General features: G+C 36.2%; 2 protein-coding genes across 2 annotated transcripts in view; one reads left to right on the top strand and one right to left on the bottom strand.

The window, feature by feature from the left end:
• Positions 1-1,074: 1,074 nt before the first annotated feature.
• On the bottom strand, positions 1,075-6,416 carry yipf6 (Yip1 domain family, member 6). Its single transcript, XM_051109527.1, has 7 exons — positions 6,291-6,416; positions 5,059-5,187; positions 4,347-4,425; positions 4,177-4,219; positions 3,973-4,098; positions 2,871-3,028; positions 1,075-1,842 (listed from the first exon to the last, which is right to left on the bottom strand). The coding sequence occupies exons 1-7, from the start codon at positions 6,321-6,323 to the stop codon at positions 1,721-1,723; spliced, it is 690 nt and encodes a 229-aa protein (XP_050965484.1). The 5' UTR covers positions 6,324-6,416; the 3' UTR covers positions 1,075-1,720.
• Positions 6,417-7,295: 879 nt separating this feature from the next.
• The window catches only part of ophn1 (oligophrenin 1), a 45,009-nt gene continuing 32,401 nt past the window's right edge, over positions 7,296-19,903 (top strand). Inside the window, 8 exon segments of the mRNA XM_051109503.1 lie at positions 7,296-7,823; positions 13,168-13,263; positions 13,486-13,547; positions 16,023-16,094; positions 16,703-16,804; positions 16,894-17,004; positions 17,244-17,348; positions 18,988-19,123. Of these exon segments, the coding sequence (XP_050965460.1) occupies positions 7,670-7,823; positions 13,168-13,263; positions 13,486-13,547; positions 16,023-16,094; positions 16,703-16,804; positions 16,894-17,004; positions 17,244-17,348; positions 18,988-19,123 (838 nt within the window). The 5' untranslated portion in view covers positions 7,296-7,669.

The raw sequence follows: 19,903 nt of genomic DNA on the forward strand, positions 1-19,903 counted from the left end.
TTTTCAACTTGCTTCGAAGACGCGACAACGCGCATTCGCTTCGCCCAAAACGCATCGCGGTGAATTTGTGTCTTTGCATTGACTTTAAATAACCTACTTGCATGAATAATTGAATTCGCTTTTGGTGTGCACACACCGTTTGGCGTCCCATCGCGACAGTGAGTAGAAAGTTCGAGTTTTTTTGTTGATAGTTATTGATATTTACTCTACAGAGAATCTTTATGCTCTGGTTTTGTTCTGATCGGGTTAAAATCTTTTGCGATAGTTCAAAAAAGTAGGTTTTTCACAAAATCCAAAGTACCCGAACATTTCGCCAGGGTGACGATCTTATCCAAGGCATGCGTTTTGTCCATCTGTGACTAACGGTTTACGAGTAATAAGTGATTTCACACTGTAGCGCCATCCTCAGGCCGATTGGGAATAGTCTGGGTGACGTCCTAGACGGTGTAAATACTGCCATCCCTCCAAGTTTCAAGTCTCTACGACTTATGGTTTGGTCTGTCCAAACACTTTTTAGGTGGAGAATGCTGATAACAATTATAATAGGGTTTCAGTGCTAAAAAAATAAATTCATAAAAAAATAAAACATGAATAAAACAAAAAGGCATAATTGCAGCACAGGTAAGCAAGTACTCTACTGTTGGATACAGACATACAAAGGTCAGAAGAAAACACTGACAATTTTCTAACACACACACATCTTTATTTAATCAGCACACACCTCAATTGCACCTTATGGTTCAGGTGCTGCAATGCATTAGAAGTGAAAATTAAAGTCTTTTTTTAGACATACAAGATGGAAAGTCTAATTAGAATTACTATCACATAGAGCGGCAAAGGCAGGGAGAGGAGTGAAGACTGTGTGTGCGTGTTTCTCTCTGTGAGGGAAATGTAGAAAGACACACTGCTGATATGTGTCTTTTTATACGAGGAGAGACTCTGTATGGAAGACTGTCAGACAGAGAGGAAGTTTTGTGTGAAAGGATTGTTTAAATGACAGAAGCAGCACTTCCAATTCAGCCCGAAATACATTTTTCATTTTCTATGTGCAAAAAAAAGACAGAGCACACAATATATGCAGCACTTATTAAAGTGAATGTTTATTTCCTTCTGGAATGTACTAACTTCCACCGACGAAAAATAAATGTAATGAGGCCCAAACATCACTGAGAAGTAAAAAGAAAACACCAAAGAAAAGCAACATTTGTGTGCAGGACTGATGTAAATGTGTGGCCTGATGATAGCTGAATAATTCTCCCAATAGAGACAATGCTTAATCTGACATGATAACAAATAAACGCACGCTCACATAGTCACATACTATGCTTTAGTAAACGCATTCGCACATGAAGACATACACAAGACAAAAAGAACACAAAAAGTACATCCGGAATTGCTCAGAGGGGCACTAATGTTCCTCACACAACAAAACATTCATATAATGAAGACATGTAGTCTGTTGTTAAATTAGTAGCACTGAAGAATTAATATCCTCCATTCCTTTTCTCTCCTCTTATCCAACTAAATGAGGGATGGGGAGAAGTGATATTTAAGCAATAATCCCCTTACTGTCCTCCGGTTGTCCATTTATGAGTGTCCATCAAAGTGATCCCCCTTCTTTTAGGCTAGGTCACTCACTGGCTAGCTCCTAGACAGTCTGCTGCTTGTCTTTGCAAAGGGGAAGAGTTCATTATGCGTACTGGTGTAGGGTGTATGTATGCTACTGAGAAGGCGAAAATGTCAAAATCATCCAGCCAATCACAAAGTAGAACAGGAACACTGGATACACGACCAGGGCTTTCCTATTGGCCGGTTGGCTGTCTGCAAGAAATGCTGTGGAGGCTGTGAATAAAAGACACACACAGATTTTTTATGTTTTTTTTTAGAAGAATTCTTCTCTGCTCACCAAGCCTGCATTTATTTGATCCCAAAATACAGCAAAAGCAGTAATACTGTAAAATATTTTTACTTTTTAAAGTAACTTTTTTTTTTCATTCATATTTAAAATAAATAAAAAAAAAATATAAAAAAATATATATATATATATATATATATATATATATATATCACTTTTTTTTAGGATTCTTTGATGAGTAGAAAGATCCAAAGATCAGCATTTATCTGAAATAAAAGCTTTTGTAGCATTATTATTTGTAACCATAAAATTCAGAAGCTTGAAGTCAGTTTAATTTTTTTTGGAAAGAAATTACAGAAATTAATACTTTATTTAGCAACGATGCTTGAAGAGATGATAAAGACATTTAAAATGTTACAAAAGATTTCTATTTCAGATAAATGGTGTTCGTATGAATTATACTGTAGTAGTATATAATACTAAAATACTACTGGTGACCACTTGACTGTTCTATTAGGAATTACTGTTTGTTTAATTTTATTTGTTTATCCTGCACTGAGCCATTCAAATGGCCTTTTTTTCCTCACGCATATGAAGTGCAAAAATTGAAACCGGGGTCTCCAAACTCAGTCCTGGAGGGCCGGTGTCCTGCAGAGTTTAGCTCCAACTTACCTCAGCACACCTGCCTGGAAGTTTCTAGCATGCCTAGTAAGACCTTGATTAGCTGACTCAGGTGTGTTTAATTAGAGAAGGAGCAGGACTCTGCAGGACACCAGCCCTCCAGAACCGAGTTTGGAGACCTCTGATTTAAACCAATAAAACATTAAATGAGTCTACACTCCCTCCTGGTGGTGGCTGCATGCACTGCCTGAGGAGCTTGTTGGCCATTCAGGCTCCTCTGGTGCACAAGCAGACAACAGAAAAGGGATTCTAAATGTTTCTGCTATAAACATAGAACAGCCTCAGGGGCTCTGGGATTGCTAAAAACAGATAAACAGTTTTGACTGATCCTTACCAAACGTTGACCAGCTGAAGGAAGCGGTGACAACTATGAGACGGACAGCAAAACTGACGCCGCTTACGCTTCCCAGAAGAACTATACGACACACTATCATGGCCACGGTCAGAGGGAGAATACAGTACCCCAACACACAAAGACTCTGGAAAAATGAGCTGTAGAGACAAAGTGTGAATAAGTCTTTGTTTCAATAGTGTGCTTAAATATGAATTTAGCTATATGCACTGTAAATTCAGAGGATTATCATCTAAATATGTAGCATGAAATCTCTGAATGAAAAAAAAAAAAAAAAAAAAAAAAAAAAGCCAGAGGGCTTATAAGAAAAAATAACATTGGCTGACACTCTGGGACAGAATTTGCATAATAAGTGCCACAGTTTGCTAAAAGTATCTGATATCTATATCTAGTATTTAAATCTGAAATTTGGTTTTATTTTATTTGTCCAGTGACACCTTGTATTGAAATTTTTGAACATTCAAAATCTAAATGGTTTAAAAAATTAAGTAACATTTAAACTGCTACATTATATTTAAAATATCATTTAATGTATAGTCATCAAATATATTTGTGTTCTAAATTTGTTGTAAAGTCAAAACTTTTAATTACTGTATCAAAAAACAGGTGACATTTTGCATGCATAAATGCTCAACGTTGCAATTCTGAAATTATTCCAGAAGCAAATTTTGCCTAAACAAAATGGTTTTTATAACTAATGGCTCCCTAAGGGGTGAAAAAAATGGGTGTCTGAGAGATAAAAGAAAAATGATCATCACCCCCACTCGGTTCCCCTCATTGCTCAGTGGCATTAAACGATTCTCTTCATCTGGTTGACTAACGTTCTCAATACACTAAAATGAAGTGCTCTTTTCTACCTCTAGCAATGAAACAATGTCCCACCTGTAGCTAAAGCTGATAAATATCAGGAAACAATTTGGTTTGGCTTAAGACACTCCATTTTAATATGCATGTTCATTTACCAACTACATAAACTGACAACACAAAAAACATATTTTGAAGATTTGAGGTGCTCTCTTTTATGCATGCAAGTAAGCTTCTACCAAGCAAATAAATATAAATGAAAATCAGATTGTTTACTCACATAGTTCCTCCCAGTAGTTTGGAGTTGAGGGTGATGATTACAGAACCAAACCAGATGATGACAAAGACTTCTGCAAACTGTGGCCTGCCATCCTCCTCACTGTCAGCAGAACCACCCTGTAGCATTCTGGGATAGACAATGTTATAAATATATTATATCTGCTGGACTCACAGTGACAATAGTTCTGACAGCATTATTACTCACAAGGCCAGAGTAACACAGAGGAGGAGAGGTCCCCATAAGTCCCCTAAAAAGAACAGATACATACTCCTTATTAGACAGCTGATGAACATTTAGCATTTATAATAATCACATGTAATCTGTGATTAGTAATGTGTCATCAGCCATTAATGAACTGTAAATGATGGACTTACAGTCTCTAAGTAGCGCAGAACTTTTCTTGGGGTACATAACATGGACAAACTTCTGTCCAACAGCTCTCAGATCCCTCAGCTGAAACCCACAAAGAGAGCAAAAAATGCTGTAAGAAATGCTCCATAAATTGTTTAGACAGACCTACTGCTAATGGTGCACTCCAGAGTTACTTTAATATTGTTATATAGTACTATGGTACGTATTAACATTTGAATTAGCTATTTTTTTTAATGTCCAGTCTTCAATTTAGTAACATTACTTTAGATCTAATTTTTGGCCTATTTTCGCTTTTTCCATTATTATTATTGGACAGTATGGAGTTGACAGGAAACAAAGTTAAAAGGGGGGGCCCCGGGGGCACTAATTACGGGGACGCTGACTAATTTAGAAATTTGGTTGTGTGCTTTTTCTTTTATTTTTATTTCTGTTTTAGGAATTTTAATACTTTTAATTAAACGCAATTTTTTCATATAGTTGCCAAGGCAACATTTCTAATTTTTATTTAGGTTTTTCATGTAATATTTATACTTTATTTTATTTCAGATTTATTCTAATTCTTTTTAATAGTTTACTTTGAATTAAAACATTACTGCACTTAGAATTTTCTTCCTTTTTAAAAATACTCACATTCAATATCTGAACACAGAAAATGTGCTTTATCTATTAATTTACGGCAATATTTTGAACCCTGTAACGAAAGGTTTCACTTACAATAGTGTCTTTGACAGGCTCATCCAGGGTGGAGAAATCATTGTCAGCGCTCTGTGAGCCCACCGGCACAGATATATCTCCCTCCACTGGAATGTCCTCCGAGATTGAGATGTCAGACAAACCTGCAAACTGTGACATAAAGTATGACTGTTTAAATAATTCATAGCAAATCCAGATACCCAAAACACTACACATGCAGATCACGTTCATCTACACTGATTTCAAAAATGCGGTCCACCGGTGGTCCACGCAGCATTTAAAGTGGGCTATGTGTTGATTGACTAATTAAACAAGAGAGGTAAATCATAATCAGTAAAATTACCTGAAAAGACCAATATTGAAGTAACTCAATAATACTATTAACATAATTTGCGGTAGTGTTTCTGTTTTACTATAGAACTACAGTCAGCTCATTTAGCTAAAAGAAGCAGTCAAATTGATTTCAATTAAACAAGAATAAAACAGTCAGGCAAATTACTGAATAGTAAAAATGAGACTGTTTGCTGATGATAATGTGTACACTATTTAAAACTTTAGTTAAATTTTGTCTTGAAAACATATACATAAGACAGGTGACATGGAAATGCTCCTGACCTCTATATCCTGTGTCGTTTGAAATGTGCCTGATGATTTTAGATGTTTGTCACACTCACACTTTAAAGTGTTAAATGATACACTGTATATCAGTGACGAGCTCAACATGTAGTATCAATCAGTAAATGGGGATGGAGAATTAAACGTTTTACCCATTTCACAATTACTGAGATTCATGTACACAAAATCACATTTTCAGAAACATTCGTAAAGGGATAGCAAGGAATTTTTAACTTTTAACGGTCAGACGGAGGCAGAGAGTGAGACTGCGTGTCAGCCGTTTCAGATTGCAGATGTTATTCCACTGTCACTGTTTACATAGTTTGCTAACACTGCACGATAAAACGCGTACTGTCGTTTTCAACAGAAAACATCATATCTGTCAGTGCGGACATTTGGGCGATGTTTGAAGAAAAAAAAACGTTTAAAGTAACGTTAGTAAATGTTCTCTTGAGCTGAGAAATGACCATCTGCGTTTACATGTATTACCCAAACAAAGCTTTACTGACACATTTACCAATTCTCAAGCTTCCACACAGAGTCGGCAACCGTACAGACAAAAACAAAAACTCGACTGAAAACCTGACAACCTGTTTTAAACAAGCGTAAGCGTTTTAAAACCATATTTTGTCCCTTACCAGAGGCTTGTTAGACTCATCTACTTCCGCCATCTTCACACGGATACGTAACGGATACGCGTGACGTCAAAAACGCCAACAAGCCACTTACATTATAAAATCCTTTATAATATGCTTAAAATAATATATGTGTATAAAATACATTACACAATTACAAATGGCAAATTTAAACAAAGTCTAACTAAATTAAATGTATGTATCAATTACTCTGAATAGACTCTCCTCATTGTTATATTCGCTTAATAACGTGTCAATAAAGTCCACATATTTTATTTGTAGCCAAGTGGACACATTAAAGGTTTTACGTGTTGTTAATATACACTGATATTTAATAAACCATATTTTAAAAATGCTTAAAATGCGTTTAAATCTTCTTATATGATGATTCAGAAGAGTGTGTGTTTCTTTAAGGGTCGAAAATAGTGTAAGTTTAGAAATACAACGTGTGGGTAGAATGGCAACTAGCATGAATTTGGAGTATAGAAATAGGTACGGCTTAGTGGCCCGGATGTTGTCTCTAACTGGACAAGCACGATGTATCTACTTTTGTACTTTCTACCTGTTTTAACTATTAACTGTATATTCAATGTTAAATTTCTCATTGTCGTTGTTTCATTGTTGCGTTCGTTTTGTCTAGATCACTGCTGACGTGCCACTTTAGCGGCGGGTCACGTGGAAAGTGTTACTTTTCCAAGCGCTGCTCAAGGTAGACCAATCATAGTCGTTTATGATTGCTAAACACCACGATTATAAATTAACAGTTTTAAAGAAATTGCAGGGCATGTATTCCATGTACCAAAAACTTAAGATAATACATTTAAATGATTATACTTTTCAGTCTGCAAATGCCTGCAGTAAAACAGAAAATAACTAAAACTTTTGAATGGAGTTGAATAGAGAATTTCCTTTGTGAGCCCTCAAGCGCCCCCCAGAGGAAGGCAACGGTGTGTCTGATAAAAATAAATCTTTTAGCTACTAAGTTAACCATTGACATTTTGCCGCCCAATGATGTGGGAGTAATCAGTATGTAGCCCTGCCCGCGTTTGTCAGTCCCTCCGCTCCCAAAACAAGGAAAAGTATAGAAATACAAATACTTTGTTTATCAGCACTTTTCAGTTTTATTTTGCCACTCAGATTGCTCGACTGAAATAACAACACCGCGACCACACGGAGACAGACACTACCGGAGCGCTGGATTATTGCTTTTACAACTACATATCATCCAGTATGTCATATATGGGGAACTTTATCGAAACCGACTAATCGAAATCAACTTGACTAATACAGCCGAGTGATCAAAAGTGTCGTCTGTCGTGGTTTGTGTACTTTACTGATAACAAAAGGCCGGTTCTCTTCATTGATCGGTCAGAGGGGTGAGAATGGGGCATCCTCCACTAGAGTTCAGCGACTGTTACTCCGACAGTCCAGATTTCAGAGAGAGGTTGAAATGCTACGAAAACGAGCTGGAGAAAACCAACAAGTTCCTCAAGGATGTCATCAAGGACGGAAACAATGTGATCAACACGATTAAAGGTAAAATGGTGTTTTACAACAACCGCTGGGGGAGGTGGATGGAGGTCACCGCCTTTGCAAACCCAAGAAAACGAATAAAGACATGCAAAATCAGTGCATAACTGTGTGTTAATGTAAGGGATATTTCCTTACATTTGTAGGGCTTTTGCATAAGCTTTCACTTGTGGGTCCCTGGTTAGTGTTAAAGGGGATTTATGAATTGTAGAGGGGAGGGAGTGATTTGGCAGATGGTGAGCAGCTCTTGGAAGATCCCCCTCTCAGAGATGCTGGCAAGCCCTTTTAGGCGACTGTTGATTTATTTATAGCAGGCACCTTTCATTTTCTAGATTAGTAAATGAAATTGAACTGGAAAATTTAGAGGTGGTGTGAAAGTGTCAACAAGATGATTAAAAGTGGATGGAGAGCCAGTAGTCATACGAACTCTCAGATACTATAACTGTAAGCCCTTCTCGCTATTCTGCTCATCTCATTGAAGTAAGCCACTTTGCATCTTCAAACCGGAGGAGATAGAGATGAAGAGATGAAGGCTGTAAATGAGCAGCCTGAAGAGCATTCATGACCATGGCCGTACACACCGCAATAGCTGTAATGTCTCTCTTCCTCTTTCCTCTTCTATTGTTTGGTTTATCTCTGAAGTGTTATGAAGCAACAAAACATAAATGGAAAGTTTCCAAGATCACAGCACTGCTCTACCAGCGCTGTTCCCCTGAACAAGGCCGTTAACGACAGGAAGTGTCAGTGCAAACAGTGCACTTTAGAAAAAGCTTCTGCTTAATGATAAGAAGCTGAACTCAGCAGAGCTATATTACAGCAATTATAGATACAGATATAAAAGTAATTATAGCTGTGGGTATCCCAGTGCACAGCTCATATGTGGTCCTCATTGTCATTAGGGCTCAGGGAATTTTAAATGTGTCATTTTCAGGCCTGTTCATGGAAATTAGTACATTTTAAATTCAAATAATGCAATCTAAAAACTAATACAGTCTTATTAAAATGTTACTGCATTTTTTATATGGAAGGACTTAACTGATTAAAATAAATAAACATATAATGACCACATGTGACCCAGGGCCACAAAACCATAATTTTTTGAAAATTAGGTTTATACGTCATCTGAAAGCTGAATAAATACGCGTTCCATTGATGTATATGTTTGTTAGGATAGGACAACATTTGGCCGAGACACAACTATTTAAAAATCTGGAATCTGAGGGTGCAAAAAAATCGAAATATCGGAAAATCGCCTTTAAAGTTGACAAAATGAAGTTCTTAGCAATGCGTATTACTAGTCAAAAATTGAGTTTTGATATATTTACGGCAAGAATATTTTTAGCATAAAAGAAAAATCAATAATTTGACCCATACAATGTATTTTTGGCTATTGCCAAAATTGTCCAGGGTCACATATTGAATGCATCATGGAATGTTGCAGTTAATAAAAGTACATTGAATTGTAAGTGAATAAGTAATTTATTTAGGTACAAATTGCTTTTTAATGTAAAATTATTATTTATCCATTAATCAGGAGCTAGTCAAAAAAAAGAGAAGAATGGAAGTTGTTTGTTTAAAAAGAGCGGAAACCTTGTGTCACATTCAGATGATTTCTTGACTTGTTGGAGAGCTCTAGCTGAGTTTTTCCGTCTGCATTTCACTTTGGAAAGAAGACTTGACAGCTGGTGTTCTGTCAGTGATAATTTGATGATTCAGCTTTAATTTATCTCCTAGAGAAGAGCTTCTCAGGCTTCCTTCTCTAATTTCAAGGGAAGTCATAAACGTGCTAGTTTTCTAAAAACACAGGAAGGCTGATAGCATTTTTATGTTTTTAGTTTGCCTTAGGGACTGTGCAAGATTCTAATTTGACTAACCATAAGCCTCGCTTTATACCTCAGAGTGCAACACTCCAAAAGCAGAATGCTGAGCCATTAAGGCAGATTTCCTTATGGATCTGTGTGGAGCACGACTGGTGGTAATTTGATGACTGCAGTCTGCTCTCGGATGCTTCCAGTGTCTTGGAAGGAGTCTTCAGTGCTTCAGTACCTGAAGGAGTCACTGGAGCCCAACATATATTTTCCCTAGGGTTTCCGCTGTTTAAAGTTCTGCAGTTTCTAAAGTCATATGACCTGACTCCGAAGTTTCGATATGCTTACTTCCTGCGTTTATGTAGTTTTGCACTTTCTGAGGAATATCGTGTGTGCTGTGTGGATATGAAACTTGACACAGGAAGTGTAGCATTTCCTTTTCTCCAACGATGAGGAACCTCTTAGGAGATCTATTGCTCATGTTATGACTAAACAGAGAATATCAACAACATGACAGATTTCCAGAAGGATTCAAATTAAGCCTAAACAAATATGCTTGCCAATACAGATTGTGAGCCAATTGTTGCGGCTGCTGTCGTTTCAAATGCATTAATAACCAAATAATTCCACCCAACAGTTTTTGGAATTCCCTATACAAACATCATGCTGTTTGGTTCTGCAATCTCATTCTGTCATCTGTGTCAACTGCACTGACTGGTTCTTCAGCCAAGTCTGGTTGTCTCTTACCAGGATGTAGTTCTTGGCCTCAGCCGTGGTTGTTTAAGAGTTTATAACCCGCAATACAAAGAGTGATTCAAACACTTTGTCAAACACCTATCATGCTTTTCAAGAACACCTGTTACATCATTTCTCCTCTGATGTTGCAAGAGTGAAATAGCTCTCTTTTGGGATCCGTGTGTGTGTTTGTCGGAGGGCTGAACAGGGCGGGTTTTGTGATTTGGTTTGGAGAGTGTAGTCCGTCATGCCAGCTCCTCATGCTTTAGACAAACACACTCTTTGTGTCCTTTTCATCAGAGGGGATATAATCGTTTAAGCCATCGTCTCTGTTAGCACCGCTCACTTCACACAGCGTGCAGGCCTACAGCACAAAGCACAGCCAGAGATAGAAAGATGGATAAATGGCTCACATGGCTATTAATCAGTAAAACAGGGCTGAAATCAAATAGTTTCTCAGTTCTGGATGTATCAGAATATTTAAATACTGGAAAATACTGGAATATTATATTATAAAATGGCAGCAGCTATTTGCAAATAGTGTAAATAGCGATACAGGCTATTTTCACTAAGTGTAAATAGCAATTAGATGCTATTAACACTAAGTAAAAATAGCATATTTTCTTAGCAATAAATTACATTTACACTGTTAAATTAACAGAATTTTCTGCTTATTTTCAATTTGTTTGATTATTTCCTTCAATTTTATTTAAAATAAATGCCTTTCTGAAATTAAATGAGATTTGAAAAGGGAGGGAAAAAAGTTTGGCAAAAGGCGGATTTGAACTCCGGTTGATTGTGTCAAAAAGACCACGGCACGCGGTTTATCACCTACACCACTGGAATCGGTGTTTGTTAATTGTCTTTTGTAGTGTTGACTAGCCCAATCATACGCTGTTGGGGGGAGTTAGTGTAAGTTGCTTCTGCCAGCAAGGTGGGCTATTTGCGCTTAGTGACACTCCGTTATAAAATTCATTATGGGTAAACGAATATTTGAACTGTGTATGTTAACATAATGTAACATAATGTAATAACATAATTTAATTTAATTGAAATTATCAGTTAAATTTAAACTGAATTTTCAGCAGCCGTTACTGTTGTCTTCAGTGTTACATGATCCTTCAGAAATTATTCTTCGATATTTTTATATTCCTTTTAAGTTTAAAGGCAGATTTTTGCTCCAGTGTGTAAGTTGTAAAAACCAGGCTGTTAATTGTCGTTTTGAACTATTCTTTATGGTCAGAACATGACAGACACTTAACGTTTTTGAGGAACCTCATTTTTCTATGGTGAAATTGAGTTTTTTTTTTTTTTTTTTTTTTTTTTTTTTTTTTTATTAACCATTGGTCTTTCATAGTAGCATAGCCTAGATTTAGATTCTGATATTCACAGTTAAAACCAAAAATATAGCACCTTAATACCATGGTAAAAATGTAATATGATTTCTATGTATTTGTATGATAAACAATAGGCTACATACATTGTGTAAATGCATAAACACTGCAGCTTAGTCACAAAAAATACTGTAATTATATTCCATTATTCCCCCTTCAATACATTTAATACATGTCTACATTAATAATATAATAAAATTCGACATAAATACCCACATTCCTGACACAATACCATGATACAGTTAGTGCTACTGAAGTACATCTATGGTAAATGATGGCGATTTGTAGATTAAAAAGCCTTGTGACTGTATCGTTGCACACAACGCTGTATCATCTGGCTAGAAACTGAGTTATTTGAATCCTTCAAAAATGTCTCATAGTTTCCACCAAAATATTAAGCCGCAAAAGCTGTTTTTAGCATCATGTGACACTAAAGACGAGTGTTGGCTGTTGAAAATTCAGCTTTGAAATCACAGAAGTAAATGGCTAATTAAAATATATTACTAAAGAAAACTTTCGTATGGAATTGTAACAGTATTTCACAATATTGCTGTTTTTACTGTATTTCTCATCTAGTGAATGCAGCCTTTATGAGCATAAAAGACTTTTTTTTTTCAAAAACATTGACAACCCGTGATCTGGAGAGTTAGAGATCTGCTGAGATCCCACTACTGCTTTATTTTCATAGGCCCGTGATCAAAACACTTCTAAACCTTAGGTTGGCTTGGGAGAATATCCCAGCGATTACAGTACTGTAAAATGCTTTGAATAAATGCAACTGACAGTGGCCCGTCTTGTTGTGTGTGTGTGTGTGTATGTTGGTGTGTGTTCTGGCACTGAACTTGTGTAGAGATTTTGAGACATAATTCCATCCTCACTGAGCCCCACAACATCTGATTTCACTTAGAAATAAAGCTGCTTTTCTTATTTCTCAGAGGTTCAGTAATTAATGGCTTCATATGTTAAGTGGCCAGCAACCAAGCAACGTGGTGAAAGGTTGTTTGCGTTTGAATTTCCTGGCCGTGGTTTTCTTTCTGTATTTAGTAAAACTGTGAGAGTTGAAATACAGAGTGTTTTATTGGGGATGGGCTGAAGCCAGAGACAGCATAAGGTGGAGAGAAGGACCACTTAAACACAAATGTCCCGCTTGTCAATTAATAAAAGTGCAGCTGCAACATTTAAGGTTTGCCAAAATTCCAGTTACTTTTATAGAAAATAGTTGCCCTGGCATGTGGACAGACAAAGTGGACTGGCTGTAAAGCTGCTAGCATGTGCGATCCATATGTTCAATCAGGCAGTGCTTTTCTATTGATGTTCTTCATAAGTAGCAATTTATTCTGACCAAGTAACAAAACCTCCAAAGACTAATGTGGATTTTTGATTGTTTTCTTTATAATTTGACATTATTTCCAGAGTACTCACTAGCAGTGCAGAAGTTCTCCCAGACCCTTCAGTCATTCCAGTTTGATTTCATCGGTGACACTCTGACCGATGATGAGATGAACATCGGTGAGTCAACAGCAGGTCGTAACCTGATTAGGAAGTCAATTTCGTTTATGTGATGTATTTTCTGCTTTATTACCATAATTATTTGACTTCTGTTCCGCTAAGATTTTATGTGGAATGAGTGTGTTGGACTGTGCCTGCATGTTTGGGTCTATCTCTGGCAGTAGTTTTTGTACATGCATTTGTGTTTCATTTGTATGTGACCACATGTGTTTACCTACACAGCTGAGTCATTTCGAGAGTTTGCTGGTTTGCTGCAGGACGTGGAAGAGGGTCGAATGATGCTGGTTGGTGAAGTACATTTCTTCCCATGCACTTATAAAACACTGTCAATCATAATCTAAACTCATATAACAACAGCGACTAAGATTCCCAGATATGTCAATCATTAACATTCTGTAAGATTAGCCTTCTTGTGCTGAGGGCCAGTTAAACGAATTGTTCATTTTATTGGCATGTTTGTGCCCTAAATCTGATAATTCATTTTTAGAATTCAAGGTTGACTACAAATCTTATCTAACCATGTTTAACAGGAAACTCCAGATTCAGCCAAAATGTCTTCCTTCCTCAAATGTGTAGGACACATGCTTAAGTGATCATTTGAGAACAATATCAACATATTTATGTATTCCCACAAGTTCCGCATCCATGAGGGGAAATTCCCAAACAATTCCCAAGGGCAAATGAATAATTTTATGTTTTTCTGTGGAAAAAAAAAAAAAAAAAAAAAATTATATATATATATTAATGCTGTCATTCGATTAAAAAAATCAACTACTTAATTGCACATTTTTCTGAAATTAATCGCAATTAAAGGAGAAGTCCACTTCCAGAACAAAAATTTACGGATACTCGCCCCCTTGTCATCCAAGATGTTCATGTCTTTCTTTCTTCAGTCGTAAAGAAATTGTTTTTGAGGAAAACATTTTAGGATTTATCTCCATATAATGGACTGATATGGTGCCCCAATTTTGAACTTCCAAAATGCAGTTTAAATGCAGCTTCAAACGATCCCAAATGCGGTTGTAAACAATCCCAGCCGAGGAAGAAGGGTCTTATCTAGCGAAACTAGAATTTTTTCATTAAAAAAAATACAGTTTAAATACTTTTTAATCTCAAACGCTCATCTTGCCTTGCTCTCCATGAACTCTGTGTATCCTGACTCAAGACAGTTAGGGTATGACGAAAAACTCCAATCGTATTTTCTCCCTCAACTTCAAAAATCATTTCAAAATCATCCTACATCGCTGCAGAAGTACCGACGCAGTCTTTGCAAAGTGAACATGCAAAGAAGATCAAACACCCTTAACAAAAAAGGTAAAACAGCGATACAGGATGATTTTGAAGTTGAAGGGGAGAACATGAGACGGGATCTTGGATGACAAGGGGGTGAGTACATTATCTGTAAATTTCTGTTCTGGATGTGGACTTCTCCTTTAATCTCACCTAACAATAAAGTTTTTAAACATACTTTTATATTGCAATAATCTCACATCTTCAAATTAATGTATAAACAGCTTAAAGACAGTATCAATTTTAACATTTATTAAACTTTAAAAAACAACAACTAATTTAAAGTGAACTTAAAACAATCTTTCCATAAACCCGTTATTTATCTGTGCCCCTCAGCAAGTAAGTTATCAAACACTAAATTCTAAATTAAATATACATGAATCCTTAAAGCTACAAAAGTTATTGATTTCCTCTTTTTTGTTTTGTTTTTTGATTAACAGACATCACAGCAGCTGGGTTATTAGGTTATTTGGCTGCTGTTACTTTAAGAGCTGCCGCTGCTGAACATGATGCAGATCTGACATGCATGCTGGTAGTTTCATTTGTGCTTTATTAATATGAAACTATATACAGCGTATGCGTTTGTGCGTGCAATTGAAGCACACATGCTACGAGCACAGTATAACAGCTGACAGGGCAGGAAAATTAGTTTTTACTGATATATGGCCTGACAACATCTCATCTATCCACAGTTCACTGTTGTACTGAAGCTCCCACGTCACCTGTACCTCTCCCATGATTGTGTGACTGGTGCCCGGTGCTGGCGCCTGCTTGATGTGGTCGTTAAGACATTCTGCGATTAAATAAACGCATTTCTTGTCAAGAAAAAAAGAGACAGGAGCAGCAGTTGTGAGTGGGTTGGCCAAACTTAGCCCCGCCCCTGCTTTAACTGCGTTAAATATTTTTAACATTGTTAAACTGGAAAAATTGTTAACGCACTAATTTTGACAGCACTATTTTATATACATTTTATATAAATGTCTTTACTGTTACTTTAATTTAATGCATACTTGCTGAATAAAAGTACTCATGACATTAAGACAAACATGATGAACAGTGTCACAATGTGTGTAGTAGGAGCTTCAGTCATAGAGAATCATCTCGTATGTGATGATATAAGTGACACAGTGGTTTGTGCTGATATTGAAAAGCAGCTAAATATGATAAATTATCATATAGAAAAAAAATATATTAAATATAATATGTCAAAATGCAAAATAAGGGTTTTTTTTGCCTGTTAAATGTCTTAATTCATCTGTCATTGGCCACTTTGAAAAAGTTCAATTTTGGACCCTGCTATGTGCTCTCTACCCATTGTGTCACTCAGACATTCATCTGTTCAGCTGTGACAGCTCTTGACCTCTGACCCCCATATAATGAACAAGAGCAGGGACGAGACCTTCTATTACAGATACAGTAAGAGATTTAGGAAGAAAACAGTTGTACTCACCCATCTTTTTCTCCTGCAGGTCCAGAATGCTTGTGACTTGCTTATAAAACCTTTGGAAAAGTTTAGGAAAGAGCAGATTGGAGTCACAAAAGTGAGTGCTTATTATATACATTTAGACACATTAAGAACACACACCACATTACCACATGTGTGTGAGCATACTCTTCATTTCCGACCTCTACTTCCTGTTTCAGAGCAAACCATTCAAAATATAAAAACACTCATTGGCTAAGTGTTTGCATGGGCTTTCATCTGAATGTGATTTAAGTTTGAATCATACTCACAACTAGACTGGAATATGTGTCTCCAACTATTTGTTTTAGAGAGACCTAGAAAGAGTTAAAGAGCTATCATGATTCTAGAAGGAAAACAAGATCATTTTTTGGAAAAAAATGACACATGGAAAGTTTCAAAATTCCAAAGACTTTTCGCTGGATTAGACTCTTTCCACAGCAGCGTGCTTCAGTTAACATTACTGCAGTATCGGTTTCATTTCAGTAGTGTTTCATTGTGGCTCCTTAGAGGTTACTGGTTGAAATTATTGGTTGTAAAGAACGAGTTACAAGTCTGCAAAAAATGTATAAGAACATTTTCTGTTGTTTGTTTTTGTGTTTTTCTTTACTAGGAATGGGATTAGTGAACTGGACCAATGCCACTCCAGTTTTTGGTCTTATTTTCTTGCTTGTGTTTGTGTTTCAGGAGAGACGAAAGAAGTTTGAGAAGGAAAGTGAGAAATATTACTCTCAGTTGGATAAACATGTGAACCTCTCCTCAAAGAAAAAAGAGACACAGCTACAAGAGGTACATGTGTAAACATAATAAATTAAAATGAAAGTAAAAGAAGCCCAATAATGTAATCTTTATTTTCGTGTGTTCGTGTGTATTAATAGGCCGATGAACAGTTGGATAAGGAGCATAAGGCATTTTACGAGTCGTCTGTTGAGTATGTGTACCAGATCCAGCAGGTTCAGGAAAAGAAGAAATTTGATGTTGTGGAGCCCGTACGTGAGAACTTCCTTTTCCTCTAGCTCATACACTTCATGCTTTGTAGCAACAGATGGTTTGTTGTGTAAACAAGAAGGCAGCTACAGGTGCACGGATGAAAATGAGACTGTAACATACACTAATTGTATTCATGCTGATACAAACAATGAATTGCAATAAATTACAATGTATTACAATGAACAATGACTAAAGCATGTTATGCTTAAAGGGCTGTGTCTTTCTGTGTGATTGACAGGTTTTAGCATTTCTGCAGAGCATTTTAACTCTGAATAATCTCACAGTGGAGATGACACAGGACTTCCTCCCATATAAACAGGAACTTCAGCTCAGTCTACAGAATGTGAGAGCTTCACCGATCAATAATGAGTCTAACTTTCATCCATATAGTCACATGATCAGATCAGCAGAACATGAGTCATTCAGTATGCTGCTCTGTGGCTTTCTCCTTCACTCTGTGCATTTATTTCTGAGTGGTGGTTTAGCAGATGCTTTTATCCAAAGTGTCTTTCAGTAAATTTATTACAGATTATTGGATTCAATGTAATGTTGTGAATATAATTAACAGAACATAACAAAAGTTTAATAAATTATAAAGAAAACGAGCAGTATTCCATCACTAATTATTAATATGGTTATATGTTAGTAAATGCAGATTTTTTTTTAATTATTATTTTAATAGTGTACATTTGAAGAAGTTCACTTCCAGAACAAAAACGTACGATAACCTGAGATATTCACCCCGTTGTCATCCAAGATGCTCATGCCTTTCTTTCGTCATAAAGAAATTATGTTTTTTTTGAGGAAAACATTTCAGGAATTATCTCCATATAGTGGACTTCAATGGTGCCCATGAGTTTAAATGATCTGTCATTTACTAAGATAAAAAAAAAAAATTAAATTATATGCTTTTTAACCTTAAATGCTTGTCTTGTCTAGCTGTGTGATGCAGAGGAAAAACGCCCGTCTCATTTTGTCCTCCAACTTCAAAATCGTCCTACATCGCTGTTTTACCTTTTTTGTAAAGGTCGTTTGACCTTTTTTGCCTGTTCACTTTGTAATTACCGGGTCGGTACTTCTGCAGCGATGTAGGATGATTTTAAAGTTGGAGGAGAAAATGAGATTGGAGTTTTTTGCCATACCCCAACTGTATTGACCCGGATTACACAGAGTACTAATGCACATCACAGAGCTAGACAAGACAAGCATTTGAGGTTAAAAAGTATATACATTTGCATTTTTTTTAGAAAATGGCCAATTGTTTTGCTAGATAAGCCCCTTCTTCCTCGGCTGGGATCGTTTAGAGCCCGTTTGCAGCTATGCTGAAACTGCACTTTGGATGTTCAAACTGACGGGCACCATTGAAGTCCACTATATGGAGAAAATTCCTGAAATGTTTTCCTCAAAAAACATAATTTCTTTACAACTGAAGAAAGGCATGAACATCTTGGATGACAACGAGGTGAGTACATTACCTGTAAATTTTTGTTCTGGAAGTGAACTTAAATTTTAGTTAGTTAAAGTTTTGTTAAATAATTTTACTACAGGTTTATACTTAATTTGTAGATGGTATCATTAAAGTATCTCCTGTTCTTACCCAAGGCTGCATTTATTTGATCAGAAATACAGTATAAACAGTAATATTGTGAAATATTGTTTTAATTTAAAATAACTGTTTAATATTTTAATATATTTAAAAATATTATTTTTTCCTGTGATGGCAAAAATTAGTTTTCAGCAGGCATTTCTCCAGTATGTAGTTTCACATGAACTTTTAGCAAATCATTATGAAAAAAAAATGAATAGACGGTTCATAAGGAACAGCATTTATTTGAAGTAGAAATGTTGTAATTAACGTCTTTGCTGTAACTTTTGATTAATTTAATGCATCCTTGCTGAATGAAGTGTTCAATTTCTTGAAAAAAATGACTTACCCCAAACTTTTATAATATAATATTTTATATATGGTGTTGTTGTTATAGACCCGTAACCACTTTGAGAGCACCAGAGAGGAGATGGAAGAGCTTATGAAGAGGATGAAGGGGTCGGCACAGATCTGCATTAGACACGGCCAGCAGGCTGTGACTATGGAGGGATACCTTTATGTGCAGGAGAAATGTGAGTGCTTTTTAGTTCTGCAGTGCTACATTTGTAGCCTGTTGCTTGTTACCACAGACAATAATCTCAACTCATCTCTCAGTGTGCATAAATGTGCAGGAAACATAAACACACTAATAATGAAAGTAGGTAGCTGGACCAGAGATATGAATCCTTTTGAGGCAGAACTCTTTGTTAGGTAAAAAAAAAGGTACTTTTAGGTACTTTTTTTTATGTAGAAGGGTACTTTTAGGTACTTTTGTGTGCATGTAGTCACATCACATCCTTTTCATGTTCCTTCTTGGTATCCTTTCATCAGCCATAAAATTAGTTAAAATTGTATGTAACTTAGACAAGTAAGTTTGGTGGGCGGTTCGATCACACCAGTCACATGCTAACATGTGTTTGAGTGCTTAGTTTCCATTGTATGTGAATTACTATAAAAGCTTTCTCATTCATTTTTATAAAATATGGGAGGAGTCAAAATGATGTCTGTTGTAAGTAATCAACAGCCTGACACAGATGAAGTTCACTGACCTTCAATAAAAAATAACCCTGAATATTCCTTTAAAAATCCAACCACTAGGAAATATTTCTTTGTGAAAGAAAGAGCATCTAGTAAATGTCTGTAAAGGTCACTGTCTACACACAGCACAAATCTTAATATAAGTTATGGTAGTTAATAAAAGACTTCATAGCACAGCTTTCTGATTGGTCAAACACAGCAGTAAAAGTTTTTGTATATCGACTGTTATAATGACACTAAACTGTGTAATTGATTGCTGTTGGCACTGGATTTCT

The sequence above is a fragment of the Labeo rohita genome, chromosome 5 (genome assembly GCF_022985175.1).
Source record: "Labeo rohita strain BAU-BD-2019 chromosome 5, IGBB_LRoh.1.0, whole genome shotgun sequence".
Lineage (NCBI taxonomy): Eukaryota > Metazoa > Chordata > Actinopteri > Cypriniformes > Cyprinidae > Labeo > Labeo rohita.